Source organism: Lepidochelys kempii, chromosome 2 (genome assembly GCF_965140265.1).
Source record: "Lepidochelys kempii isolate rLepKem1 chromosome 2, rLepKem1.hap2, whole genome shotgun sequence".
NCBI classification, from domain to species: Eukaryota; Metazoa; Chordata; order Testudines; family Cheloniidae; genus Lepidochelys; species Lepidochelys kempii.
In genome coordinates this window covers 22,911,010-22,938,949 of record NC_133257.1, presented here as the reverse complement: position 1 = coordinate 22,938,949, position 27,940 = coordinate 22,911,010, and the positions used below count along the sequence as shown (strand labels likewise).

The window sequence follows — 27,940 nt, the reverse complement described above, 5'->3', positions numbered from 1 at the left end:
GGTCCTTTCTGAACTTAAAGTCTATGAGTCTGAATCTTTTTAATGGTTAGTTGCAATATTAATTCTGAGCCTCTTTCATTTCTAGTTTCTTTAGATAGAAGACGAGAAGAACTGGAATGCAGAGAACGGGAACTGATGGCAGAAGTCAGAGGGCTCAGGCAAAAACTTACTTCACAGGCCCGAGCTACATATCCGCTACCTCATTTTCCAGACACAAAGTGGACCACTTAAGAAAGCACACTTTATACTTTAGCAGTAACTTATTAATCACTGGAATTCTAAATAGTTATGTTGTGATCAAAGAAACTGATTTTTAGATTATTTATTATAAATGCTTTTGGAAATACTTTTGTATATAAAAATAAAATACTAACTAGAAATGTTATAGTTGCACACTTCTGATTGTTCTGTCCATAATGACACTTCATTCTTGATTTTTTTTAAAAATAAACATACTTTTTTTTATTGCTGAACCACTGAATAGTCAATATTTGAGTACAAGGCATATTCTGATTACACCAATTCCCTGAAAAATCAAAGCACTGTTAAAATTATTTATTTGTCAATAGTGTTTAATGGGAGCCTCTTTTGTAATCATTTTAATGTTTTCCATCTGTCTGTTATCTGGTACAGTCAACCCGTGGAACTGCTTGCCAAGGAGAAGTCGTGAAGGCCAAAAGTATAACTGTGTTCAAAAAAGAATTAGATAAATTCATGGAGAATCGGTCCATCAGTGGCTATTAGCCAAGAAAGTCAGGGATGCAACCCCATTCTCTGGGTGTCCCTAAACCTCTGACTGCCAGAAGTTAGGACTGGATGACGGCTCATTCGATAAATTGCCCAGTTCTGTTCATTCCCTCTGAAGCATCTGGCATCAGCCACTGTTGGAAGACAGGATACTGAGGTAGATGGACTATAGGTCTAATCCAGTATAGCCGTTCTTACGGTGTATTCCAAATGAGGCAAAGGTGATCTAAAAGTAAAACTAGATATAGTGGCCAGATCCTTAGCTCCTGTAAATCATCTGATGCTCCACTGATTTTGATGGTGCTAAAATCAATTTAATCCCAGATGTGGATTTTGCCCAGTATAGGAGTTGGAACATCATGTAGAAGCTGTAATATGAGAAATAAGAAATGAAAGTAAAATAATGTCAGATGTTTTTGAAAATTCTAAAGCTGGAATCTGCCATGCCAATGTATAGTGATTTAGAATCAATTTCTTAAACAAAATTAGTATCCATAGCTTAGCTAGTCAAAATAAATATGTGGGCCTGGAAACTGAGTTGCTCATTCTCTGTGCTGAGGACTGAAGTTTCCTGTATCCATCTACTCTATCTCAGCTATCCACTTGTTTCTGCCGAAAATATTTCTCTTCATGTTTGGGAGCAAAGAGTAAACAGTCTTAAAGTCCTCAAAGCAGCAATTTCCCAAAGGCTGAGTAACACAATTTAAATTTCAAAAATGGAAAAAATGCTGTAGCTCAAGTGCTATTTCTCTTATATATATATTCCACTTTTAGTGTGCGTGCACTCGAGGTTGGAATCTTTTGGCCAGTAATGTCTGTTAGGGCCACAACTGCATCATGAGTGCTTTCATATCTCCCACCCAATGGCATAAAGGGCAGAGTGGGGCCAGCCAACCCTCAGTTCCTTCTTGCCCATGGGTGTGGGACAGAACTGAGAGCAGTGGCTGTGTCTCTTACATATTTGCAATAAAACTGATATTTTCATACATAGTTACAATTTAGTGTAGGTTTATATTGGAATTGGAAAAGGTTCAGAAAAGGGCAACAAAAATTATTAGGGGTATAGAACGGCTTCCGTATGAGGAGAGATTAATAAGACTGGGACTTTTCAGCTTGGAAAAGAGGAGACAAGGGGGGGATATGATAGAGGTCTATAAAATCATGAGTAGTATAGAGAAAGTAAATAAGGAAGTGTTATTTACTCCTCATAATACAAGAACAAGGAGTCACCAAATGAAATTAATAGGTAGCAGGTTTAAAACAAACAAAGTATTTTTTCACACAGCGCACTGTCAACCTCTGGAACTCCTTGCCAGAGGGTGTTATGAAGGCCAATACTATAACGAGGTTCAAAAGGGAGCTAGATAGATTCATGGAAGGTAGGTCCATCAATGGCTATTAGCCAGGGTGGGCAGGAATGGTGTCCCTAGCCTCTGTTTGCCAGAAGTTGGGATTAGGTGACAGGGCATGGATCACTTGATGATAACCTGTCTGTTCATTCCCTTTGGGGCACCTGCCATTGGCCACTGTCAGAGGACAGGATACTGGGCTTGATGGACCTTTGGTCTGATCCAGTATGGCCGTTCTTATGTTAATAGTTCGATAGTCAGCTTAGGACAGTTTTTGTTAGGTGTCCATTCCAGATAGGGGTTTTTTTAATGGTTTTAGCATTTATGGCTGAGCAAAAATCACCAGCATTCAAATATTGTCCTTCATACTAGGTGAATGCTCCTCAGTGATGACAATATATGTGCCTGTTTAGTTTGAATGAGGGGCATATCACTGACAAATGCTCCATTTATCAATTATTTTCTAAAAATCCAAAAAGGGAGGGAAACTGGCTTAAAGCTTTATTCCCTGGGCAAATTGGAGACCAGCTTCTGATCTAGGTAAATAAGATCTACCCACATCTCCAGCAGAAGTGCTCCAGTGACTGCATGCTATAACCTCCTCTAACGCTTCAGTTCTTGAAAAGCACTCCTATGCTCCTAACACTTCTGAGCCCACTTCATCAGCAGAAGGAGTTAGGATGCAGCACTGCCCTTCTGAAGTGCTGGAGAACAGGTCTTCGTGTTAAGAAAAGGCTTAGATCACCTCATGTCTCCTCTGAAGCTCGAGGGCAGAATAAGGCCGGACTTAGGCCTTTCTGGCACCTGAAAATACTGGTACTAGCTAAGGAGCACCCACAAGCAGCCTCTATACTGCCTCTACGGCACCGCCTGCTGAGCTCTTGGTGCCAGAGCTTCTCTCTTTAGTACCCATAACCTTGGTACCAATCTTGTCAGCACATTTTATTCTGATACCACGTCCTTAGAATGGCTGCTCATGCTACAGTCTCAACACCAAGATTCATATCTCTGGAAGATCTAGCAATGTCCTTCTCCCTTGAGTCACTACTACTACTGTTGGTAGTAAACATTCCTCCAATGATACCCAGTGCCAAAGAAGTATCCATGGTCAGTATGTCTGCAGTACCAATGAAAAAGAGTTTGCAGTTCCTGGGTTTCCATCTGTCACCGCCAATAGAGGTGCCACATTATTCCTTTTTTTTTCATTGGCATCAGATAATAGGGAAGTTCATCTACCTACTCTCTAAGATCCCTCTCATATGGCCCCTATTCATCTAACAGGGAATGTAGAGTTCATGATCACTATAGTAAAAATATGAGCTATAGACAAATATTTCTCCTGGTACAAAAGCCCTCCTCCCCAACTTACTTTTCTTACAGCCCTCATTCCTGGCTGTATTGAGCACCATGGTGCTTCCACCAGGCTAGGAAATCATCCTTCCTGGCCCCCACATGACCTAAAGCTCCCTCCCCAGTAGGGTCTATCAGAGTCCAACAACAACAGCCACCCCCAAATGGCAATTGCTGATCCTCAGCTATTAATTATTTGTATTACCATAGCATCTAATTGCTTGTCTCTAATGAAGAAATAAATCCGCCACCTGAACTGCTCCCACTGCCATCTTGTCATCTTCACCTTATGAAGCTGTGGGTCCTGTATGCTCCATCACACCCTGACAACTACAACGTCTTTCAAGACCACCTTTGTTGAATGGCAGAAACCTTAGGATTCCAGTTGAGGTAGTGCAGGAGAAGTCCCAAGAACTATTGGACACCTTGCCCAACTCTATGCCAGACAGACTGGCTATGCCAGTAAATGAGGAACTATTAGAACCTGTACAGTTCTGGCAGAAAACTGTATCTATTCCTCCAACATCTATAAAGACAAACGAAGTAGAAGGTGCCATCTTTGGGGTTTGAGTGCCTTTAAACTCATCCCACACTTAGATCTCTTGTTCACTGTTCAGAAGAGAACAAAACAACAAAGCTCTAAGCAACATGTACAGAAAAGGAGCCCAAATGTCTAGATATTTTTGGATGGAAGAGTTACTCTCTCTGCCAGCCTCCAGTTTAGGATTGCCAATTACCGGGGACTCCTTGCCAAGTATGATTACATAAATTGGAACTAGGATTCGGACTTTACAGACAAATCTCCACAAGAGTCAAGAGAAAGAATTAAGATCCTTAATTGCAGAGGGTCAGTTAACCTCAGACCTCCTTACAGGCAATGGTTGATATGTCGGGTCCTGCAAAGAGATCACGGACAACAGCAGTGACAATGATATGGGCATCGTGGTTGCAATCCTCGGGGATCCCCAAAGACATATGAAGTACAGACAATCTCCCTTTTGAGGATTGTAATCTCTTCATCAGCAAGGCAGCTGCTGCATTACACTTTTTAAAGGACTCCTGAGCTGATGTCCCTGGGTGTATACACACCACAAAGAAACAGGTTAAGCAAACCTATGCCAGGCTGACTTTCAGCCGTTTTCTATCTTCCATGCTACAGTTCATTGGAATCTCCTAGGAAGAAAAAGACATGGCATAGAACACCACCTTCTGCTTCTGCTTCATCCGAAAAGGTGCGGCAGATTTCTCCCTTGAGGTAGCCAGTTTGACAATTTAGATGAAAGCTGCTTAAAACATACCCAAAGGACTTGTACCCCTTCCCTACCCAAATGGGAAACACTTATTTTATCGCCAAGCTACTTAGGCAATGTCCCCTCAGATTGTTGGGGCCTGGAAATCATCCAGGGTGGATATTCAATCCAGTTTCAGGCTCCCCCTACTTACCATTTACTCTCACTATTCCTTTTCAGGGATCCCTCTCACAAGAGATGATTATACCAGGAGATAGATGTGACATTACCCAGGGTACAATCTGGACTGTTGAACAGCTGTGTCCCCTCAATTCTCTAATGTGGGGTGCCTTTTATACTGCTTTGCTGTGAGAGCAACCACTCCTGATCTGCTCTCACACAGCCTCCCACATGTAAACGGCTGCCAGCTCTACTGTCTGAGTGCTATGGCCAGCCACTCTTGAATTACACTGCAGAGCAGCACCAGCAAATTCCCAGTCCCAGACTTTCCCCCAGAAATGTCTGTCTCATAGTGCTGGAAAACACAAGCTCATATAAAGTCTGTCATTTTATTCATAGAAAATGATATGCACAAATCCTGTTATCTCAAATGGACTTTCCCAAACACTTCAATCCAAGCACACTGGTTTAAATAAAACAATAAAAAAAAACTTTAACTACAGAAATATAGATGTTAAGTGATTACAAGTAACGAGGCATAAAAGTCAGAATTTGTGTTTTATGTTTTATTTCTTTGCAACCAATACCTAACTGAACAAGGTAAGTGAGTTCAAAGCAAAAGTCTCTCTCACCCCATGCTTCAGCAGTCTTACTGGCTAAATTCCTTTCAGACAAGATCCAAAGCTGTTTCTTTGTTCCTCAGGTGTTGTGTCTGCTGTGGGTAAAGAGAAAGGGAGGAATAACTTGGGGCATCTGTTTCCCATTCTTATACCTTTTTCTCTTCCTTGAGAATCATTTCCAACTGGGATTTAGGAGACAAAAATCTGTGAGGATGGGAGCCTGCATCTGTTTCTTTGCCAATATGTAAATTTCTCACACCCTTTCTTCTGTCAAAGAACGGCTGCTTAAACAGATGGTAGTCCATTTGGTTTTGTTGACATCTGGCTGAGGTGTTGGCTAATTATCGAGCTAGCATCCTAAAAATAAACTAGTCGCATCAACCCCAGGAGTGGGAGGGGCTGGCTGACCAGAATACGTACCCATTCAAGACACTGGCATGTTCACAGGGCAACTAGCCGCCCTCGCCACCCTGGATGCACTCTATTTTTTAGCACACGAGTTCAATCAGAGCTATCATGGGTGACTCTCGTGCTGACAATCACATCCCCAGCTCAAAGTATAGGCATGCGCTACCTTTCATCCAAGGCACAAGAGTGAGGCTGCCAACAGACAACACATGGTGATGTTCTAAGTGAATAGATAAGGAGAAAAACCGTCAACCCGTCAGGCAGCAATCTGCTTGTGGTGTTGGTGCATCTGTTACCAGCCAGACAGCTGTGCACCTACCAGACTACAGAACACTAACAAATCACCTGAGCAGGAAGTTTTGAGAAGCTCACACATGGACTATAAAAGCCTACCATTCCGACAGTTTTTCAAAGTGGTCATCTTCATGTGGTCTCGTTTGCTATAGAAATAAACAAAAATTGTCCAACCTTATGCTCCAGGGGAGACCCAAGTCCAGGATCTCTCTGACACATTCATCGCTCCTCGACCTCCCCCCGAAGGTTTGATGTAAGCAAAACCAACCAGAAATTTGGTAGGAAGAGCCAAACAGCTATTTTTTTTCAGCATCAAATGCCTTTATTAATGCTGGGACCAGCTTTTTATTCTGTGTTGGTGGGCCTAGCACAGTGGGATCCTGGTTCATGTGATGCTATGGCAATACAAATAATAAATATAGCATCATAGTTGTGTATAGCACTTTACAGGCAAAACACCCCCCAAGACACCACGTGAAATCCTAACCCCAGAGACAGCGAAGGCAAACCTAACCCTAATTTAAATGAAGCCAGGATTTCAACAATTGTCAATACCCCAAATGGCCTACCAATGTAACAGCTTTTACTCTCCCATCCCCAGGCTCCAACTCCCCTGCTCCCTGCTCGGTCATCTGTTCCTTTGATTCCTGCAGCTACCATCTAGCTCAGGGATGGGCAAACTCTGGCCCAGGGGCTGCATCTGGCCCTCCAGATGTTTTTATCCAGCCCTCAAGCTCCCGCTGGGGGAGCAGGGTCCGGGGCTTGCCCCATGCCGTGCAGCTCCCAGAAGCAGCGACATGTTCTCCCTCCGGCTTCTACGCGTAGGTGCAGCCAGATGACTCTGCACACTGCCCTCCCCCCCCCCCCCAGCGCCGGCTCTGCAGCTCCCATTGGCTGGGAACTGTGGCCAATGGGACCTGCAGGGGCGGTGCCTACGGACAGGGCAGCGTGCAGAGGCGCCTCGCTATGCCTCTGCTTAGGAGCTGTAGGGGGGGACATGCCGCTGCTTCTGGGAGCTGCTTGAGGCAAGCGCTGCCCGGAGCCTGAACCCCTGACCCCCTCCCACGCTCTGAATCCCTTAGTCTCAGCCCAAAACACCCTCCTGCACCCCCAACCCCTAATTCCCAGCCCCACCTCAGAGCCCCTCACCCCCCCCCCACAAACTCCAACCCCCTGCCCCAGCCCAGAGTCCCCTCCCACACCCTGAACTCCTCATTTCTGGCCCCATCCCAGAGCCTGCACCCTCAGCGGGAGCCCTCACCCCAACCCCCAGTTTGGTAAGCATTCATGGCCTGCCCTACAATTTCCGTAGCCAGCTGTGGCCCTCGGGCCAAGAAGTTTGCCCACCCCTGATCTAGCTGCTGCTCCCCTCAGCCCAGTGAGTATACAGTATCCCCCACCACCCCTGCCTCTCTGCCCATTCCTGTCACTCACTTCACCACATGCACTACTCTCCTCCCCACCCCCCCACACCTCCCGCAGGAAGGGCAAATGTCTCCTTGGCCTGTGGGGGCCTGGCCGGCCAATGGCAGGATGTGGGGGCTGGGACGGATACAGCCGGAGGGGAGGCGTGGACCAGCACGGTGGGGGGCTCACTTCAGCGTGTTGGGTGACTGAGGGCTGCAGGGTGGGGCTGCACCCCCCCCCCCCAGGTCACAACCCAACCTGGGCCCCTTCCACGTGCAGGGGTTTAGAAGCAGGATTTTGTAGCGCAACACTGGGGGGTGGAGGGGGGGGGGGGCTCAGCTAAGTGCTTCGGCCTTGTAGCCCCCTCCTCGCAATAACCCTGCAGCCCCGGGCCTCAGGGGGCTTCTGAAACCCAGCGACCGAGCTCAGACCAGCGTTGGGAGGGCGGGCGGAAAAAAGCAACCGCTGCCCCGTGTGAGGATCGAACTCACGACCTTCAGATTATGAGACTGACGCGCTACCTACTGCGCTAACGAGGCGGCTGGAAGCGAGGGCCGCGCGCCGCCCCTCCAGCCGGGCCCGCTCGCCTTGCAGCGTTCGGCGCCCAGGGGGCCGCGGCGAAAACGGAGCCCCCCCAGGGAAGCCGGGGCGGGGAGCTGCGGGGCTCTGGCCCCACCGGCTGCCCCCCAGCACCACCGGGAGACGACTGCGCCCGCCCGGCTGCTCCGCTTCCCCCGCCCCGTTGCCCGACCCCCAGTGAGAGGGGCACCCCGCCGGCTGGGGCGCTGCCAGGGTGGGCCGGGTGCGCCTCAGGGAATGGGAGGGAGGCCGCTCGAAGGGCGGGGTTGGGGGGCCCAGCCCCCAAGATCCCCCCCCAGCAGCCCCCCCCCACGCGGCGGCCGCGCTCGCCGCAGCTCCCGAGGGAGGCGGGGACGTCGCTTCCCGTTACTGTTCGGGAGCCCCCCGGGGTGTGTGCGCGGCTCCCCGCCCCGCCAAGGGGCCTCCGGGACCCGGCAGACTTCGCCGCCCCTGTCCCCGGTCCGGGGGCAGCGACGTTGGGTGCTCGGTGCCCCCAGCGCAGGCAGTTCTGAGAGGGGGCTGTCTGTGCCGTCGCCCCGCTGCTTCCGACACCACCAGTGCAACAGAAACTCTTCTGAGCCCCGCCAAATCCCTTTGCGTTTATAACGGAGGCATTCAGCTGGCGCGGAAAGGAACAATGGTTTAAGCGTCCTGGAGCTGGGCGTGTGCGCTGCTTTAATGAGCCTTCTCCATTTTCTCTGCCATAACGAGCAACAGGAAGACGAATAGGTGTTTTTTTTTTAAAGCCACGACGAGCGACTTTAATGACTGTATGTGTTCAGGTGTTAACTGGATTGATTTATGTTGGCAAGGTGCTATTTTACATGACTAATTAATTATGCCAAATAATTTTCCATCCACATACTTGCACTTAGCAGGTCACTGAATAATTACTTTTTGGCACTGCTGATGCAGCTGCACGCCAATGCTGAGGGCAAACTACAGTTTATTAAAGTCAAATAGTCAACTGTTTCTTAGAGACCAGCACGTAGTAAACTCGTTTAATAGAGCAGGCAGGAAAGACTCCAAATACAATTCTCCTTCGGAACTTCAGGGTTGGCATTTTCCACCCATTTATTTCAATTTAAAAATATTAATGATTTTATAAGAGTGTGACATTTATCAATAACATAAGCATACTTTCTTCCTTTTTTATTATGAATTACATTAATTCATAAAGTAGCCACCACTGTTGGATCTGGGCTACATTTACATTGAAAATATTAGGACCTATAATGTTTAAATGACACTGTGGTGAAAACATTTGTGCTCTGAACTGCATTGGTGGTGAATTACTGGTCTCATTTTCGCTAGCCTAGCCCAGACCCCAGAGCCCTCAACACCTTCTTTGAAAGCTCTGTATGTCTAGAAGTTAGGTCCCATCTTGTAAGTTGCTCCACGGGATCCCAGAATCAGGAGCTGAGACAGTAAGTGATGCATAGGTGTGGGAATGCTGCAGTGTGGGGCTCTGCTGCCAGTCCCACTTCTCAAGTCCCAGCTGCCACAGGCACAGTGAAATAAAGAGTGATATTCACAAAGGTATTTAGGTGCCTAACTCCCACCAATGTCAATGGCACTTACCTAAGAGACTTCACAGCAGGTGAATGGCAGCACCAGAGTCAAACACAGGTATTGTGCCTGCAATATTCGCAACCCCACACATTCAAAAATCAAGAGTCGGGGCCCAAAATCATGAGATTCTTAAAAAAGCAATAAATTTCGGGCTCTTTATGTTGTCCTTTTGGTTTCTCAGCCTTTCAGGTGCACTTGCACCATGTTTTTTAGATTTTCTCCACCACCAGGATGTTTTTTAAATAAAAGGTGCGATTCTTGTGCAATCACTTGGCACCAGGAGCTGGGGGTTTAAGGAAAAAGATCACAAGATGTGATCAAATTATGAGAATCTGAAACACTGTGAGACTTTGATCCCTGCATGAGCCATCTGACAACATTCCCACCCAGTAATAAGCTTGTTTTATTTTCACTCAATGGTGAGTAGTTTTAAAAGAAATAAATTACTGAAATCCCTAAAGTAATGGTCAGGTATTATGCATGGGGCACAACTGTCACATTTAGTCCATTTTAAAACTTGTTTTCTTTTCTTCTTTTTGTTTAAACAAACAGTCATGGTGGCACCAGATGCAGCCAGTGGCCAGGGCCCCTTTAAACTGTTTTGAAATTATGGAACGGCTGATGTCTCCATTCAGATTAACATCTGAGTTGGTTTGGCTCCACAATAAATGCTATAGGGACCCCTAGAAGCCTCGAGCTGTTTTGGAGATTGTGCAACAGTGCTTGGAAAGGTATCTCCTTTTGCCTCAATGCTTCACACCCTTCAGAGAGTACTGCAAGGAGGGGATTAAAGAAGTGTGATTAAATCAGACAGCACTGGGTAATGTGAGGTTGAACTCTTCATGTGCCCTCCAGGCAAGGTGTGTGTCTATCAGATAAGCAAACTAATCAGCTTTAAACCTATGTTCCATCTGGGGCAGAATCCTTGCTTAAGCACGACATCTGCAAACCAGCCTCTTCAGTTTTTGGATACACTTGTACCAACAAAATCAGCGAGAGCTTGTGGCGCCAATTTGCCTTCAGTAGTAACATTTATTTGTTTTTACTAACAAATGATTCCTTCAACAAAAGGGAATTTACAACAGAGTGGAGTCTGCAAGTGGGAAGCTCATTTGTTCTTTGTTTATATGCAAGGTGAGCTGTGTTGGTCTCTTATGTATAGTCTATATGCACAGTGCTTGCCATACACATCAGTCAACTGCTGATCCAAAGAATAATGAGCCGATCAAGACATGTGGGCAAGATAAGGAAACGGCTGGAGGAGATCAAGAATCAGTCAGTCAGGCCAATAAAAGCAGATTTCAGCCACCATGAAAGTGTAAGACTAGCTACTGATGCCCTTTTGGACGGTGGGACTGAATCCTATCTCCAAGCCTTAAATGAAGAAGGAGAGGTGGCTTTTCTGTCATCCGTGGAAGTTCAGTATATCAAGAAAAATGCCAGAGAGCCTTACTATGCTAATGAATCTCACGCAGAGAAGGAGACTGGACCAAGGCAGAATGATGCTGGCTCTCTTCAGTCAGGAACATACTTCCCTATATCTGAAGGTAGTGAACCAGCCCTGCTTCACACCTGGAGCACAGCAGAGAAGCCCTATCTAAAGGAGAAATCCAGTGCCACTGTGTATTTCCAAACAGAGAAGAACAGCAACATCAGAGACATTATACGCCGCTGCATCAGCAAGACCAGTCAGGTAAAGAGAAACTCCATGTTTCCTTTGGGTTTGTTTTTCTCCCTCCTTATAAATACTGTTGAATGTGGTGCTTGGTTAGAACAGGCCCTGGTATGTGCCTTACCAATGCAACTCTGTCTAAGCAGGGGTGATACAGGTCATTCTATGCTTGCCCTATCTCCTTTGCAGACAGTGAAAGACACCTCTCACATCGTCTTGTGAAAAACTGGAGCTGGTTTTGTTATGTGAAGGCCTTAAGGTAACAACTGTGCCGTTTGGGCTTGGCATTAAGGGAAACCAGAGTAAGACCAAGCAAGCAGCTAACAATTTCGCTAATATCCCAGACTGAGCTAAATTCAAACCCAGACCTCCAGTGATTAGAAGCTAGTACATTAATTCACTGGCACACCTAAATTCTCTTGTTCTTCTTATTTAAAATAAATGTACCCAAATAAAATAAATGTATCTTAGTTGCGCAGCCATTTTGTATTTGGGACACCAGCACGCAGCCTGTCTGAACCAGATAGCTGCATAGTCACTGTAAAAACCTTAGCATGCAGTTTTGCTTTGAAAAGTGACTGTAAGAATGGCACTTACTCACCAGATTGCTCGCTGTGTGTATTCAGAGCAATGTCTTCTTACTTCAGTGACTAAAATAAGTGTTCACTGCTCTTTTTGTCTCCCCTTATCCCTTCAGAGCCAACAAAGCTAAGGAAGTAGGAGCTAGGTTTTCTTTTTGTGCACTGCAAACAGGTTTGTTTAGTAAGTTCTAACCAAGTACATCTGTGCAACCCATGAGTTTGGACAGGTGTCACTGAGGTCATAATTTGAAGACAATAGATAGAATAGGTGTCAGTGAGGGTCTAATCTGGCCTGTGGAACCTTTGTTACTGGTGATGGTGCAGGAGAAGGAAAGAATCGGTTTAGAAGCTCAGACTCCAAGTTGGGTTTGAAGGGTTGGCAGTTAGAAAATACATCATTGTATTTGTAAACTGAACAATGTTTTATCTGGAGATGTTTGCAAGACAATAAACATGGAACTTGCAAGACACTAGTACCCATCGTCTGTGTAATTTCTGAGTTTATAAACAACCCACAACTAGTGCTGCAAGTTACTCTCTCTAAAGGCATGGGACACGTGGCACTTCTGTCAGCCTGCAGCTACTTTGGCTTATCTAAACAGGTTATCCTTCAACCAGGAGGCACCTATTCCTCCAGAATGTTGCTGAGTCATGTGAATAGAATGGAGTTGTGAGTGAGACTTTGGAGGAGACTATTAAAAAGGCTTTTACAGTGAAAGTTGCAAGAGCTCTTATGCTGTAGTCAGATAAATTTCATTTTTTGTTGATGACTCCAGGAGACGCAGCACAGAATGTGCAGCTCAAGGAATATAGGGGGCAAAGGTGGCTTTATACCTCCATCTTGAATCCTGGATGTTGTGGGGCCAGTTTAACCCACTTGTGTAAACTAGAGCAGCCAGAAGATTTGTTTCCGTTGGTTTCTAGTCAGTTTTACTTTGAGACTCTCATGCACTAGCTCAGTTTGGGTGTAATCAGTGCAGGGGCGGGGGGGGGGATGTTTAATCCCAAATAAAATTACATTAAAAATAATTGAAAAAAATTCTATTAATATTAGTGTAACCCTTCTGCCCGTCAGAGTTGGCAGCAACAAGGGCCGGGTTCAATATCTAGGGGTTCCATTCCAATAACACAATGCAAAACCGGCTTGAGCCCCCACCCAGTGACCTGGGACAAATATATACCACCCCCGCTGCGCGCCTCCAAGAGGCAAGACTTCCCCTCTTGCAAGCACATAGTCAGAGTGTAGCAAAAAGCCTTTTAATAACAGAGAGAAACAATGCAGCATTATGTTGGGGAAACACCACCAACAGGATTCATAACACAACCCAAGCAAATTGGAGCGTGTCCATTCCCTTTGGTTCTTGAGTCCAGCAACCCAAAATCACCCAAAGGTCTCTGTCCCTGGTCAGGGCAGCCCCAGAGTTCAAAAGTTTATCTGCAAATGTTTACCTCCCAACCTGGGTGGAGATGGGGTGGGGTGGGGGGATTTAAGGGGCACCTTACATGGTCCAAAACTGATTGCCCCACCTCTCTATGGGGCTCTGCTTTGCCAGCCATCCCCATGAGCTGCTCAGGCTCCCCCACTACTTACTACAAGCTGAAATCAGTGATTGTTGTGTTAGGGGAGCCTCAGTGCTGGTGCACCATTAGCCCAAAGTGAATTCAGCTCAGCAGCCTATAACTAAACTCCTAATAGAATCAAAATTAGCTCTGTTTCAGAGTAACAGCCATGTTAGTCTGTATTCGCAAAAAGAAAAGGAGTACTTATAGCACCTTAGAGACTAACCAATTTCTTTGAGCATAAGCTTTTGTGAGCTACAGCTTACTTCATCAGATGCAACTTAGCTCTAATATTCTACAGTGGAGAGAGGAGGAAGTGCAATTAGCATGTAAGGCCCTCACCAGAGAGGCCATGCCACCAAGTACCAGTACCTGTCTCCAACCTCTCTCTCTATTACTGGGTGTTGGAACCTGTGACCCTTGCCTATCGAGGGCTGCTTAGTTGATGGTGAGTCCCTCCATCATAACAAAAGGCCGAGTACAGTTCCACTGTCCTTGATTCATATAGTCAGGATAATAACAGTTTATTCCTGCCCCAATAACAGAGAAACTGGGACTCCTACAGCAGCCAAAGTGACCACCTAGGCAGGGTGGGTGTGCCTATGCAAATGAGATCAGGCCCTGAAGTTCTTTTCCATAACCCACCATGACTCGCCACCAGATGTCAGGATAGAGCTCATCTTGACTCTGCTTACATTAGGTTTTATAAAAAGAAAAGGAGTACTTGTGGCACCTTAGAGACTAACCAATTTATTTGAGCATGAGCTTTCGTGAGCTACAGCTCACTTCATCAGATGTTTACCGTGGAAACTGCAGCAGACTTTATATACACACAGAAATCATGAAACAATACCTCCTCCCACCCCACTGTCCTGCTGGTAATAGCTTATCTAAAGTGATCAACAGGTGGGCCATTTCCAGCACAAATCCAGGTTTTCTCACCCTCCACCCCCCCACACAAATTCACTCTCCTGCTGGTGCTAGCCCATCCAAAGTGACAACTCTTTACATAATCAAGTCGGGCTATTTCCTGCATAGATCAAGGTTTTCTCACATCCCCCCCACCCCCATACACACACAAACTCACTCTCCTGCTGGTAATAGCTCATCTAAACTGACCATTCTCCAGGTTTAAATCCAAGTTAAACCAGAACATCTGGGGGGGGGGGTAGGAAAAAGCAAGAGGAAACAGGCTACCTTGCATAATGACTTAGCCACTCCCAGTCTCTATTTAAGCCTAAATTAATAGTATCCAATTTGCAAATGAATTCCAATTCAGCAGTTTCTCGCTGGAGTCTGGATTTGAAGTTTTTTTGTTTTAAGATAGCGACCTTCATGTCTGTGATTGCGTGACCAGAGAGATTGAAGTGTTCTCCGACTGGTTTATGAATGTTATAATTCTTGACATCTGATTTGTGTCCATTTATTCTTTTACGTAGAGACTGTCCAGTTTGACCAATGTACATGGCAGAGGGGCATTGCTGGCACATGATGGCATAGATCACATTGGTGGATGTGCAGGTGAACGAGCCTCTGATAGTGTGGCTGATGTTATTAGGCCCTGTGATGGTGTCCCCTGAATAGATATGTGGGCACAATTGGCAACGGGCTTTGTTGCAAGGATAAGTTCCTGGGTTAGTGGTTCTGTTGTGTGGTATGTGGTTGTTGGTGAGTATTTGCTTCAGGTTGCGGGGCTGTCTGTAGGCAAGGACTGGCCTGTCTCCCAAGACTTGTGAGAGTGTTGGGTCATCCTTTAGGATAGGTTGTAGATCCTTAATAATGCGTTGGAGGGGTTTTAGTTGGGGGCTGAAGGTGACGGCTAGTGGCGTTCTGTTATTTTCTTTGTTAGGCCTGTCCTGTAGTAGGTAACTTCTGGGAACTCTTCTGGCTCTATCAATCTGTTTCTTTACTTCTGCAGGTGGGTATTGTAGTTGTAAGAAAGCTTGACAGAGATCTTGTAGGTGTTTGTCTCTGTCTGAGGGGTTGGAGCAAATGCGGTTGTATCGCAGAGCTTGGCTGTAGACGATGGATCGTGTGGTGTGGTCAGGGTGAAAGCTGGAGGCATGCAGGTAGGAATAGCGGTCAGTAGGTTTACGGTATAGGGTGGTGTTTATGTGGCCATTGTTTATTAGCACTGTAGTGTCCAGGAAGTGGATCTCTTGTGTGGACTGGACCAGGCTGAGGTTGGTGGTGGGATGGAAATTGTTGAAATCATGGTGGAATTCCTCAAGGGCTTCTTTTCCATGGGTCCAGATGATGAAGATGTCATCAATATAGCGCAAGTAGAGTAGGGGCTTTAGGGGACGAGAGCTGAGGAAGCGTTGTTCTAAATCAGCCATAAAAATGTTGGCATACTGTGGGGCCATGCGGGTACCCATAGCAGTGCCGCTGATCTGAAGGTATACATTGTCCCCAAATGTGAAAAAGCTCTGCGATACAACCGCATTTGCTCCAACCCCTCAGACAGAGACAAACACCTACAAGATCTCTGTCAAGCTTTCTTACAACTACAATACCCACCTGCAGAAGTAAAGAAACAGATTGATAGAGCCAGAAGAGTTCCCAGAAGTTACCTACTACAGGACAGGCCTAACAAAGAAAATAACAGAACGCCACTAGCCGTCACCTTCAGCCCCCAACTAAAACCCCTCCAACGCATTATTAAGGATCTACAACCTATCCTAAAGGATGACCCAACACTCTCACAAGTCTTGGGAGACAGGCCAGTCCTTGCCTACAGACAGCCCCGCAACCTGAAGCAAATACTCACCAACAACCACATACCACACAACAGAACCACTAACCCAGGAACTTATCCTTGCAACAAAGCCCGTTGCCAATTGTGCCCACATATCTATTCAGGGGACACCATCACAGGGCCTAATAACATCAGCCACACTATCAGAGGCTCGTTCACCTGCACATCCACCAATGTGATCTATGCCATCATGTGCCAGCAATGCCCCTCTGCCATGTACATTGGTCAAACTGGACAGTCTCTACGTAAAAGAATAAATGGACACAAATCAGATGTCAAGAATTATAACATTCATAAACCAGTCGGAGAACACTTCAATCTCTCTGGTCACGCAATCACAGACATGAAGGTCGCTATCTTAAAACAAAAAAACTTCAAATCCAGACTCCAGCGAGAAACTGCTGAATTGGAATTCATTTGCAAATTGGATACTATTAATTTAGGCTTAAATAGAGACTGGGAGTGGCTAAGTCATTATGCAAGGTAGCCTGTTTCCTCTTGCTTTTTCCTACCCCCCCCCCCCCAGATGTTCTGGTTTAACTTGGATTTAAACCTGGAGAATGGTCAGTTTAGATGAGCTATTACCAGCAGGAGAGTGAGTTTGTGTGTGTATGGGGGTGGGGGGGATGTGAGAAAACCTTGATCTATGCAGGAAATAGCCCGACTTGATTATGTAAAGAGTTGTCACTTTGGATGGGCTAGCACCAGCAGGAGAGTGAATTTGTGTGGGGGGGTGGAGGGTGAGAAAACCTGGATTTGTGCTGGAAATGGCCCACCTGTTGATCACTTTAGATAAGCTATTACCAGCAGGACAGTGGGGTGGGAGGAGGTATTGTTTCATGATTTCTGTGTGTATATAAAGTCTGCTGCAGTTTCCACGGTAAACATCTGATGAAGTGAGCTGTAGCTCACGAAAGCTCATGCTCAAATAAATTGGTTAGTCTCTAAGGTGCCACAAGTACTCCTTTTCTTTTTGCGAATACAGACTAACACGGCTGTTCCTCTGAAACCTGTCATTAGGTTTTATGAAACTCATTCTGAAAATGAACTCTAAATGTTGGTTCTAACCTGCGTCCACCCACATACAGAAAGTTGTACAATTGAGGATTGCTCCAGGCTTGAGGGGTAACATGGAAGAAGCTTCTTTCTATGAATTCATACTGCATACATTTGATCTGTGGGAGAAATTCACCTACTTGCTAAGCCCTGTGTGTATCTTGTATGAAATAATTCTGTTTTAGCTATTTTCCTATTGTTTTCTGGTTACTGTTTAATTATTTTCCCCAGTACTGAACCCGGGGCTACAAATTCCTAGGCCACTCTAAGGTTTCTTAGTAAAAGGACCTATAAAGAAAAAATATTTGAGGCTGGTTCTATATGAGCAATAAAGCAATAGCAAGATATTCCTTTGAACTGGGTGCTCATCTATATACAAGGAAAGGGATCTATATAAAATTTTCCCTTCTCCAACACAACATTTCAACTTATATTTGTAAAATAAGCATTATATTTTCTTGGTATCCCAAAATCATATATCTTTGCTCTGTTTACACCAATGTCTTTTCTTCCTAGGTTCTGGCCATTATGATGGATGTTTTCACTGATACTGAGATATTCTGTGATGTGTTAGAGGCAGCTAACAAAAGAGGTGTTTTCGTCTATCTGTTGCTTGATCAAAGCAATATAAAGCTCTTCAGTGAGATGTGTGATAAGGTGCAGATTGGAGAGGATCACGTCAAGGTATCGCTGATTACACAAAACTCTTAAAGCCTTAGAGCTTTCGTTCCTAATGTCGAACTTGTTTTGACTCATACTCCTCTGTTGTAACTCAGTATCATGGGTATTAATTTGAATTGTGATATAACAAGTATCTGGCTGCTAGCCTAATTTGTCTTCAACTATGTGAAAGAAAACTGAATAAAGAAATAAACTTTCTTCTATAAATAGCCCCCAAGTTTCTAATAAATTGAGGCTAATTAAAAATTTTCATGATGGTGTTTGAACCATTGTTAAATCCCAAAGCCGGGGAAGCACAAGAACTAACGGGTTGGTTTGTTTATTGAAAATATGCCTTCATGAAACACAGGGTTTAAAAACTTATGAGCCAAAGTGTGCTCCCCTTTATTCATCCAACGAACACGACTGATCTGTTAGGACTCTGATCCTACAAAGACTTAAGCACATGTGCTTAACTTTATACCTGGCAAGTAGTGCTGTGGAAATCAGTGGAAATAGAGCCAAGCACAGTGGCATCCTGGTCTATGCTAGGGCATTATGGGCTAGATTCACAAAAGGATTTAGGTGACTAACTGCCACTTTAGATGCCTAAATCCCAGAATTGGGCCTCACTGGGATTCATAAAGTCCCTGCTCTGCTGTCACCAAACCCTAAACTCACTCAGTGCCTACAGTCTCACAGTAAAAGCTCCCGAGGCACCTATGTGTCTGCCTCTGAGCGTGTGCACTGCAGCCCCATGCCAGTTGTCCGGATGCCTAAGCCCGAAAGCATTGCGTGAATATTGAGAAGTCAGGCTTTCTGCCACCTAACTCACCTACAGGGCCTGATCCAGCAAGCACACTGAGAACTCACGTAGCAGATTGGGCCCGTATAGGCGAGCTTCTACAAAGCAGCTGGGAGTAAGGGGAGGAAAGTTTCACTGTGAAGAAATCATTTTAAAAAGTCTTCGGAGCAGAGGGACTGGATCCTGGCTGTCCAATGTGAGTGCTTTAACCACCAGGCTACAGAGTCATTCTTGGGCTTGCTTGCTTGATGTCTGTCTCTGGCCCAATGACTCTTTCATTAGTTAATCCACAGTGGAGCAGCATCAACAGCTGTGAGATCAGAGGAGGGCTATGTCAGAATATCCCAGAGGCCAGCGATTAGGGCAGTCAACTGAGGAGAGACTTGGACTGGGGGGGGGGGGGGTGTCTCTACCAAAGCCCAGGTGAGTACCCTAACCGTTGGGCTAAAAGCTGTGAGGGAGCACCTCCCCCTCTACTCCCAGCTTCTTGCCAAAATGGTGCTGGCACCTTACTGCAAGAGAGGGAATGCCGCTGAGAATCCCAGGCAGAGGGAAGAACCTTCCTGTGGCCCAGACTTAGGCCTCTATCTCTGAGACAAGAGAGGGGCTTTCACACACCCTTCCTCTTGGCTCCTCCCATTGGCTAGCTTAGGTGGGCCAAGGAACCACTTAACATGATGACATTTGGGAACCCCATTCTAGGGCACCTTTCCTTCCCCATTCATTGTCTAGGGAGCCAAGGCACCTAACCCAGGCTTTGTGATTCCCAGTGATTTTCTAGATGCCTAAGTGTAGCGATGCGTAAGTTTCTTTGTGACACTAGCCCTATGGTACTACAAATAATAATAATCCTCACAGGGTGTAAAGTGCAGCATATGTGTAAGTCTTTGTAGGCTCAGGGCCTCATTAGTAAGAGGAGTGGGTTTTAGCCCGAGATGTTTTATACTAGAGACCACGTAAAACACTAAGACCTAGATCCTCATCTGGTGCAAACAGACACAGTTCCCTGGAAGCTAGTGGAGTTACACTGATTTACACTAGCTGAGGATCTGACTCTAGGGATCTAATTCTAGTCACTGCTATGGACATACCCCTGCCGTTCATTTCCAAAGGTGTTGCATCACAGTCATAGAGCTGGGGGGGGCCCAGCTATGTCCAAAAATTTACAATACTGTACAGCATAGCTCCCTTTTGTATAGGTTTCCATACAAAGGCCAAATATATAGCCCAGTTTGTGCACCCATTGAAATCAATGGCATTGCATCACATGACAAAGTCTGACGAAGATTTAGTCTAAATTCTATGCAACTGCACTTTACAGTATTAAAATATACAGTTGGGGAATTAAATAAGAAATCCTAGCAGAGGGAGGGGGAAATTAAGCATTACAGGCTAGCGGAGAAGAAAGATTACCAGCTAAATTTTGCAATAGGATGATGAATTTTAATGTGTTTACTGGTTGTTGTTGTTTTTGGTCTTCTCTAGAATATTTCAGTCCGAAGTGTTACTGGAGAGGTTTACTGTGCCAAGTCAGGCAGGAAATTCTCAGGGCAAATCCAGGAAAAATTCATCATCTCTGATTGGAGATACGTTCTCTCTGGATCATACAGGTGAGACCAGTCATCACATGTTCTACCTGAGGTTAATTCTATTATTATTTGAATTGAAGTTGTACTTAGGGGGGCCCTACTCAGGGATCAGAGCCCCATTGCGTTAGGTGCTGTACACATGAAGGCTGGGTTACAGATAAAAGTATTTTAGAAAGTAAAGGTTTACTCTGGATTATGATTCATAGGCCCTAACCACACTGAGGATCAAGAGTGGTTCCCCTTAAAGTGTTTTGAGGTGTGTTTTTTTTTTTTTTTCCTTCTGAGAACCATTTTATAACCGTGCAATGGTCAAACTGTGTTACAGAGACTATTTACCCTGCATAGCAAAGTTTGGCTATCCTCATTCTCAGAAAAAAAGATCCCTGTCTCCAGTGGTCATGGATAGCATGTCGCAAGTCATTCATGGTTATACATGGTAGTTACTGTGCAGTCTGGAACTGTGGCAAGTTCATACTAAAGCTCTACTGCTGAGAGGAAGGCTGGCGGTGTGGTTAGGGTGTTGAACTGGGACTCAGGAAATCTGGGTCCAATTCTTAGCCCCACCCCCCCCCCCCCAGACTTCCTGTGTGAGGTTTGCCATTGACTTCTGTGGTGCTAAGCTTTCACCCTTAATCTTTCTGTAGTTTGGTTACGCAACTATAAAAAATGTGATGATAAGCCTTATTTTCCCACACCCTTTGTCTGTCTTGATTGTAAATTATTCAGGGTATAATGCCTAGTACAGAGGACTCTGATCTCAATTGGGACATCTAGGCACTACTCTAATACAAATAATAAATAACATTTATACACATAACACCACTTTTGTGGTTTTAAGACACAGGGTGTACAAAGGGCAATAGGCTGCGAAGTTTGAAGTTCCTTGGATCTAAATATTAATTGGTTCAGTCTCTACCAGAGAAAATTGGAGCTAATTGGAACTGGTCAACATTTTTCCTTTTTTCACGAAACATTTTGAAAATATAATTGTTTCTGTTTTGAATATTGCAAGGAAATATCTTTTGTGCTTTCTGAAAACTTTCCAAACCAAAGAGGTTCTTGTATGAGACACAGCTGGAGTGAATATCTCATGTATTTATGTGTATATCCATCCAATCAAAGAGTCAGGAAAACATCAAGTGACAGCATGCCACAACCTGTACCCAATCACAATTTACACAATAGCAAACCAAAAATAAATCAGTAATTTTTTAAAAAATTGCTATTTTCCCCCTCACAAATAAATTGAAAATTTGTAGCTGGAAGTTTTCAAATAACTGAAACATATTGCTGGAACCAAAACATTCTCATAAAAGCTATAATTTTCAAATATATGCTGCTTAAAAAAAAAAAAAGTTCAAAAAATGTTGATCAGCTCTAGAGCTGATGGCCTATCCTAGTAGAGACTAGGATGTACCTTAACTGTTCATGGCTGACTCAAAAGAGATTGTGGAGCAGAACTAGAAAGCTGCCCATAATACTTACCACATTTTTCATGTCATCAGCAAATCATTACCAAGAGACATGTACATTTCCATCACCTTACAGAGCTCTTAACGTGGCATAGGTCAGCCTCTGTTTGGAGATTCACTCTCTATTTTCCTTTCAACTAGCTAACTTGTCATATAGAAACGCTAGATTCCTGCCATCCACCTTAGCAGATGTGATACGTCTAGCCTTTATTTTCTGTTAATTACGCCTGTAACATCTGGCCTGCAATGTTTTCATACCGGTATAACTATTCTAGTTAAAGGTGTGGTTTTATTGTTTTTAACCGAGCAGCCCACTTTAATTTCCCTTCCAACATGTAGTGTTGCTAATTCTTGCAATTTTATTATAAGTCTCACAACATTTGGAGTATTAATTAAAGTCCCAGATGCTAAGGTTAGGAGATTGCATGAGCATCTGAGCGTTCATGTTTAAAAAACTACATTTCTAATCTTCATGGTTACAGAGAAAATCTTGAAAACTTGACTCACGTGAATCCTACCGGCTCAGAAACCAGAAGGTGAAGAAAAAGATCCAAATTGTATTATATTTTTTTTAAATGTCATGCTCTTTGGGAGGTCTGACCAGTATAAGAACTTTTATACCAGTATAAATGTGTCCACACTGTGTGTAGAGGGAGTGGGGGATACAGATAAAGTGGTACAACCTGTGTGCATAGACAAGATCTCTGCTGGCCATAGAGACAGACAGCCATTTTGTGTTCAGTTCTCATCAGACCGTGAGACACACCTACATTGGGTGCTTTTTCAAGGACAGTTTATTTTTGTTCTTTCTACTTTTGTGTTCTTTTAATCTTCTGACTGAAGATGCTTGAATGTTATTAGTATAGGTAAAAAACATACCAGCAAATCCATGTTGTATTGAATGTGTATGTAAGGAAAGCAAATGTGACGGAATGGAGCAAGCAGACTTTTTCTCTAGCAAAGATTTTCTCTTTGCTGTAAAATGGCTAGCACACCCACCCACCCACCATTCATATTCAGAGTCGTGCCTTGCATTTGTCATTGCTGTTGCAAGCTGCTCTAACCTCAAAAGCCTTGTCAAACTGCATAACCTTATACTCAGGCCAGCAGAGGGTGTGGTGAATACCAAATCTTTTATACACAGTTTAACTCCATCAAGCCCTGCCGTGTTTACCATAGGCTCACACACCATGTGTTGTTTTTATAGGCTTGCTAGCTTTTACTTTGTTCACTCTTGTTGTTTTCTCCTCATTCCCCTATCCCAACCCCAGTTAACCCTCAGTCTTAGCCAGCAGCTTATACTCCCTGGGGAAGATCAATGCAAACGAGCCTTTTTGATGAGTGATGATAATAGAGACACTTTTGCAACCGATGTTCCTTAAGAGTCTCATTTGTGTAGGCCTTAAAGGTAACGCAAAATCACGTCAGCTTAGCTTTTTGTCGTGGATCATTAGAAGGGTTTGAATCTGGTTTAGGGGGTAGTTTCCATACAGTTTTATCACCTGTTCCTCTGGCTTTGGGCTGTTGGAACGTTGTATGTATTATAAACCCTACTTTTTCTAATTCTCTCATGTATATAATCAAATCAGTCTTTAGCAATGTTAGGTCAAGTATTTATTTGGGTGCGCGCTCTCAGTGCTCATAAAAGAGGCCCAATTAAAAGCCCTGGAGAGTGAACCCCTTGCCTAGGGTGACCATATTTCCCTTAGCTGAAAACGGGACACGGGTAAGAGATGGTCCCTGCTCAGGGAAGGTTACTTTATACATCTCTGAGGCACAATCCTTTAAGTAAACTCCTCACTATCCTGGGATGCAAGCTGTCCCAGGTTGACCCAGACCACCTGTAGTGTCCAGCCAGAGAGCGGGGGCTGCTGCCCAGGGGACAGGTTTGAAAGCATCCCTGCCTGCCAGCAGCAGTAAATCTCTCCAGTCATGCTGGTGGTGGGCAGCACTAACTTCAGAACTGACCCCCTGGCAGCAGCCGCCGCTCTCCCCGGGTCTGCCAACACCACAAATGCCATCTTGCTGATTACCCAGATCTCATGATTCCAAATCCGAGCCCATTAAAGGCAAAAAAGAGCAAACACGAACAAATATGAAACACATCATAAGGTTTTCAGCTGATTTTACTCATCAGATCAATTAGTATGACTTTTTCATGGAATCTGAAGAAATAATTTCTGCTGTAGTGTCTTCAAAACGCAAAAAGACAAAGCATTTAAAATAGTGCCTGTTCTATACAACTGAGCACAAGGTATACTGAAGCTAGTAGTAGATCTAACTGCCCTTCTTATAACATGCAGTGTTGTATCCTCTTCAGTACAAAGAGACTTAACTCGGATGGGATTTTCAGAAATACTCACAACTCTGCTCCCATTAAAGTCAATGGTAAAAACATCAGTGGGAGAAGAGCTGGAGCAAAACTGAGCTCCCATCCACAAGGTATGTTCAGATTTAAATCTGATCTCTGAAGCACCTCTCATGCACACCTATGGTGTTGTAAATGTGAGCTATAAAGGAAAAGTAAAGAATTTCAGGGTCAGGAGCTGCCAGTGAAGTCTACAACATTGCACTGACAGTTTCCAAATGAACTTGCTGAGAGAGGTGAGAGGATACAGTCAAAAACAGGACTCCAGTGTATTAAGAATAAACTCGGAACAGGCTGTTCTACATGGTTAGGGAGGCAAAATACTAGAATTACTCCACAGAAAGATCTACTAAGGAGTGAATTAATAAAACAGCATTAGTCTCAGGCTGGAAGGATCCTTTTCACACCCAGTATTTCTTACCTAACGTGATTCATCTTAAAATTGTACATTAGGCAGTGTTTTCAGCTCTTCGCATAAACTGCACAAATAGTCTATTGTGTTTTGAATTATGCTTTTTGGATGAGTTTATACTAATAGTAAAAATTACTGCCTCCCCTGAGCCTTCCCCTCAGAAGCGGGAACGCTGTACATAGAAAATATGCTAATGACCCAACGTGGAGATAAAAGTTTCCACTGGAAGAGTTGGATAGTTCCTGAAAGAAGATGCAGCTATGGATACAACTGCAGGAAACAGGTTAATATAGGTTTATTATTCTCAGAACTATTACACATAAGGTATGTGGCTCTTCCTTTAAAATCAGCCAGCTCCTGCTTGCCTTATTAATTTAGTGCCTGCTCCGTTTCTCATTAGTCAAGGGAGAGTCTCTTTAACTTAGTATGAGTTGGATCTGGCTCTTTCTGCTTATTAGATACTCAAATACTACAGTGTTGCTTGTAGGATAGACAGACAGGCATCGTGTGTCCTTTGGCTCAGTATCCACATAGTCTTTTGCATTAGTTAACTAAAATTGATTCAAGATCGCTCCTTTGGCTAAAGTGATGCAACTTTGAATGCGGACAGTTCTCTCTTTGTGTGCGTGTATGACGTACAACCAGAGTAATACAACACGAAAGCCCAATTAAAGGTACAGATTTTGAAATATTCAAACATACTTGCTGTTTAACACCATATTAGTGATACTAGTTAATGCAACAAGGTACACATGTCAGCTGCAGGGCTTCCACTGCACACATTTCAGAATTCTTGTTTGTTTTGATTTTTGCTGGAAGGCACTTTATTAAAGTGGGATATTATAGTAAAAAGACCCATTCCCTCACTCTGACAAGGTGAAAGAGATGTGTGAATAAGTAAGGGATTTTGAATAAGATTCAAGTGGTAGATTTGACTCATTGTGATCTATACAAATACCCAAACTATCACTGCGCTTGTTGGAATTAACTTTTATATAACAGACTTGTCTCACACCACTCCCTTTAGAGGGTTAGTCAACTTGACAAGGTTCTTGAAGGCTTCAGAGGCAGTTGTAATAACACTGTTTATCATATCAAAGACGGGATTGACATTAAGTTACTTGCATCTCACCTGGAAAACCAATCTTGTTAATACGTTTGGACCATAGGTTTCAACAATATAATACACAAGCCATTGGCATAATCTTTTCATTGTTCTCCAATTTCTCATGGACAAGGTTAACACTGACTTTATGTTCTCTTTTCTTCCAGCTTCACATGGTTGTGTGGCCAGGTTCACCGGAACTTCCTTTCCAAGTTCACTGGCCAAGTTGTAGAGCTCTTTGATGAAGAGTTTCGACATCTCTATGCTTTGTCCAAGCCAGTGATGGGACTGAGATCTCCCACACACACAGTGCCCTTCTTGCTAAACAAGAGTACCACCACCCAAGGCAGCCTCACTAGCAGCAGCAACCAGGGAAGTGCCAATACTCCTTCAGATCCATTCAGTAGCTTGTCGGCTAATAGCACATATCAAACCAAACAACCCTCCAGAACTCACATGTACAGCAGCAACCCAACATCACAGTCACCACTTCATAGAGGTAACTCCTTCCATGGCTACACCTCATTCATGTCAACCCAACCATGGAAGGCCACCCAAACCAACTATCATCAGTGGCAGTTTGGTACTGATACCCCAGCAGTCCTTTATAATAATGTTAACATCTACAAACCTATGCAACTTAGACAAGACAATGTAAACAGGTCAAGGTTAAACCCAGTGTGGAGATGCCTTCATAAAGCTAACCTGATTACATAACCACCTTGTTTTGTATTGCAAATGTATTGAAGATTCATTTTAGCAATAGCCTGTTTAATAATGAATACTCAGCATAGAAATTATGTAGAATACAAAAGGGGGAGACTTGCAAGACTGTGTTCTCTCTTTATTTTGTTTCAAGCCTTAGGGATGATTGTATGTTTCAGTCACAAAGGACAACCACCACCAAATGTTTCTCAAATTAATAAAACCTAAGTCTGCTAGCACTGAAACCTTGCATTTATGATACCACCATTTAGGAACAGAAGTAGTAGCATTGTTTAAAATGTCGGTCTGCCCTTACATAACGTATTTGTGGTTAGCATTGCCAAATGAAAGTGCATAAAATAACAGTTTGATGATGATTTTTATGTGCTTGTGAAGTTTTCTGTTTATTCACTAAAGATACTGGCAGCAGTCGTGCAAGTTCTCTCATTCGCTGCCACCATGCCTCAATCCTGACTTGGAAGGATCTCTTGAAGAGTTGAGAGAAGCACAGCCTCCATCTCCATTCAGTCATCTCTGCTGAGACTGGTAACAAGGGTGCCAGTTGTGGTCGTGCTTTCTGTGAATAGACCTGTTGTGACATTCCCCTGGTGTTATCTGGACTGGTGATCTGCTAGGTCACTCCAATCCTTGACTCTGGGAAACAGCCTTACCCTGCTCTGCTGTGAGAACCCCCACTCCTGGGCTGGTCCTGCACAGACTCTGGCATGGAAGCTGCTCCCAGCTACATGAGCACTTTCTGCCAGCTGCTGCTCAGATTGTGCAACCGAATGACACTAGTCAATATCTCCGGTCCCAGACACAACCCTAGGAACCTCCATCTTGCAGTGTCCAGTTATGCCACTGGATGCTGCAAGCTTACATGAGTTCATCAATTTAACAAAGAAATTGATTATGTCTAGGCTTGTTATCCCAAGGGGAGTTTCTGACACACCACAAACCAAACAAACTGCTTCAGGTAGAATAAACAAATTTATTAACTACAAAAGATTGACTTAAAATCTAAGCACAAGTCAGATTTGGTCAAATGAAATAAAAGCAAAACACATTCTAAGCTGATCTTAACACTTTCAATGCCCTTACAAATTTAGATGCTTCTCACCACAGGCCGGCTCGTTGCCCTTCAGACAGGCTCTCCCCTTTGACCAGTGCTTCAGTTGCTTGGTGGTGATGTCTGTAGATGGAGGTGGAAGAGAGAGGAAGAGCATGGCAAACATCTCTCCTTTATCATGTTCTTTCTTCCCTCTTGGCTTTGCCCCCCCCTTCAGAGTCAGGTGAGCATTACCTCATCCGTAGTCCCAAACTGACCAAGGGAAGGGGGGTGACTCATTTGAGATTCCAACAAATCCTTTGTTGCTGCCTAAACCAGTGTCCTTTGTTCCTGAGAGGCTGGGCTGGGTTTGTCCCATACATACCCTGATGAGGTGTGAACTGCCCCTCTGCT

At 44.3% G+C, this 27,940-nt stretch overlaps 2 protein-coding genes, 1 long non-coding RNA gene and 1 other non-coding gene across 9 annotated transcripts in view; 2 read left to right on the top strand and 2 right to left on the bottom strand.

The window, feature by feature from the left end:
• TBC1D31 (TBC1 domain family member 31) overlaps nt 1-679 on the top strand; it is a 33,943-nt gene extending 33,264 nt beyond the window's left edge. For 2 of the 4 annotated variants that reach the window (XM_073330212.1, XM_073330214.1), the window contains one exon: nt 86-473. In XM_073330212.1, the coding sequence (XP_073186313.1) occupies nt 86-231 (146 nt within the window). In that variant the 3' untranslated portion in view covers nt 232-473. Of the gene's footprint in view, nt 1-85 lie in introns of all 4 variants that reach the window. The other 2 variants (XM_073330211.1, XM_073330215.1) reach the window with 2 other exon arrangements.
• On the bottom strand, nt 473-8,860 carry LOC140906388 (uncharacterized). Of its 3 annotated transcripts, none has more exons than XR_012157099.1 (4): nt 8,110-8,860; nt 5,896-6,103; nt 5,488-5,570; nt 473-1,115 (listed from the first exon to the last, which is right to left on the bottom strand). It is a non-coding gene; the product is annotated as an uncharacterized lncRNA (long non-coding RNA). The 3 variants fall into 3 exon arrangements; XR_012157098.1 differs by lacking the exon at nt 8,110-8,860 and adding an exon at nt 6,229-6,978; XR_012157097.1 differs by lacking the exon at nt 8,110-8,860 and having other exon boundaries at nt 5,896-6,978.
• Nucleotides 8,051-8,123, bottom strand: TRNAM-CAU (transfer RNA methionine (anticodon CAU)). Its single transcript has one exon. It is a non-coding gene; the product is annotated as a tRNA-Met (tRNA).
• On the top strand, nt 8,126-26,946 carry FAM83A (family with sequence similarity 83 member A). Its single transcript, XM_073330216.1, has 4 exons — nt 8,126-11,428; nt 17,879-18,046; nt 20,313-20,437; nt 25,941-26,946. Exons 1-4 carry the CDS (start codon nt 10,952-10,954, stop codon nt 26,488-26,490), a joined length of 1,320 nt encoding a protein of 439 aa, XP_073186317.1. The 5' UTR covers nt 8,126-10,951; the 3' UTR covers nt 26,491-26,946.
• The last annotated feature ends 994 nt before the right edge of the window (nt 26,947-27,940 follow it).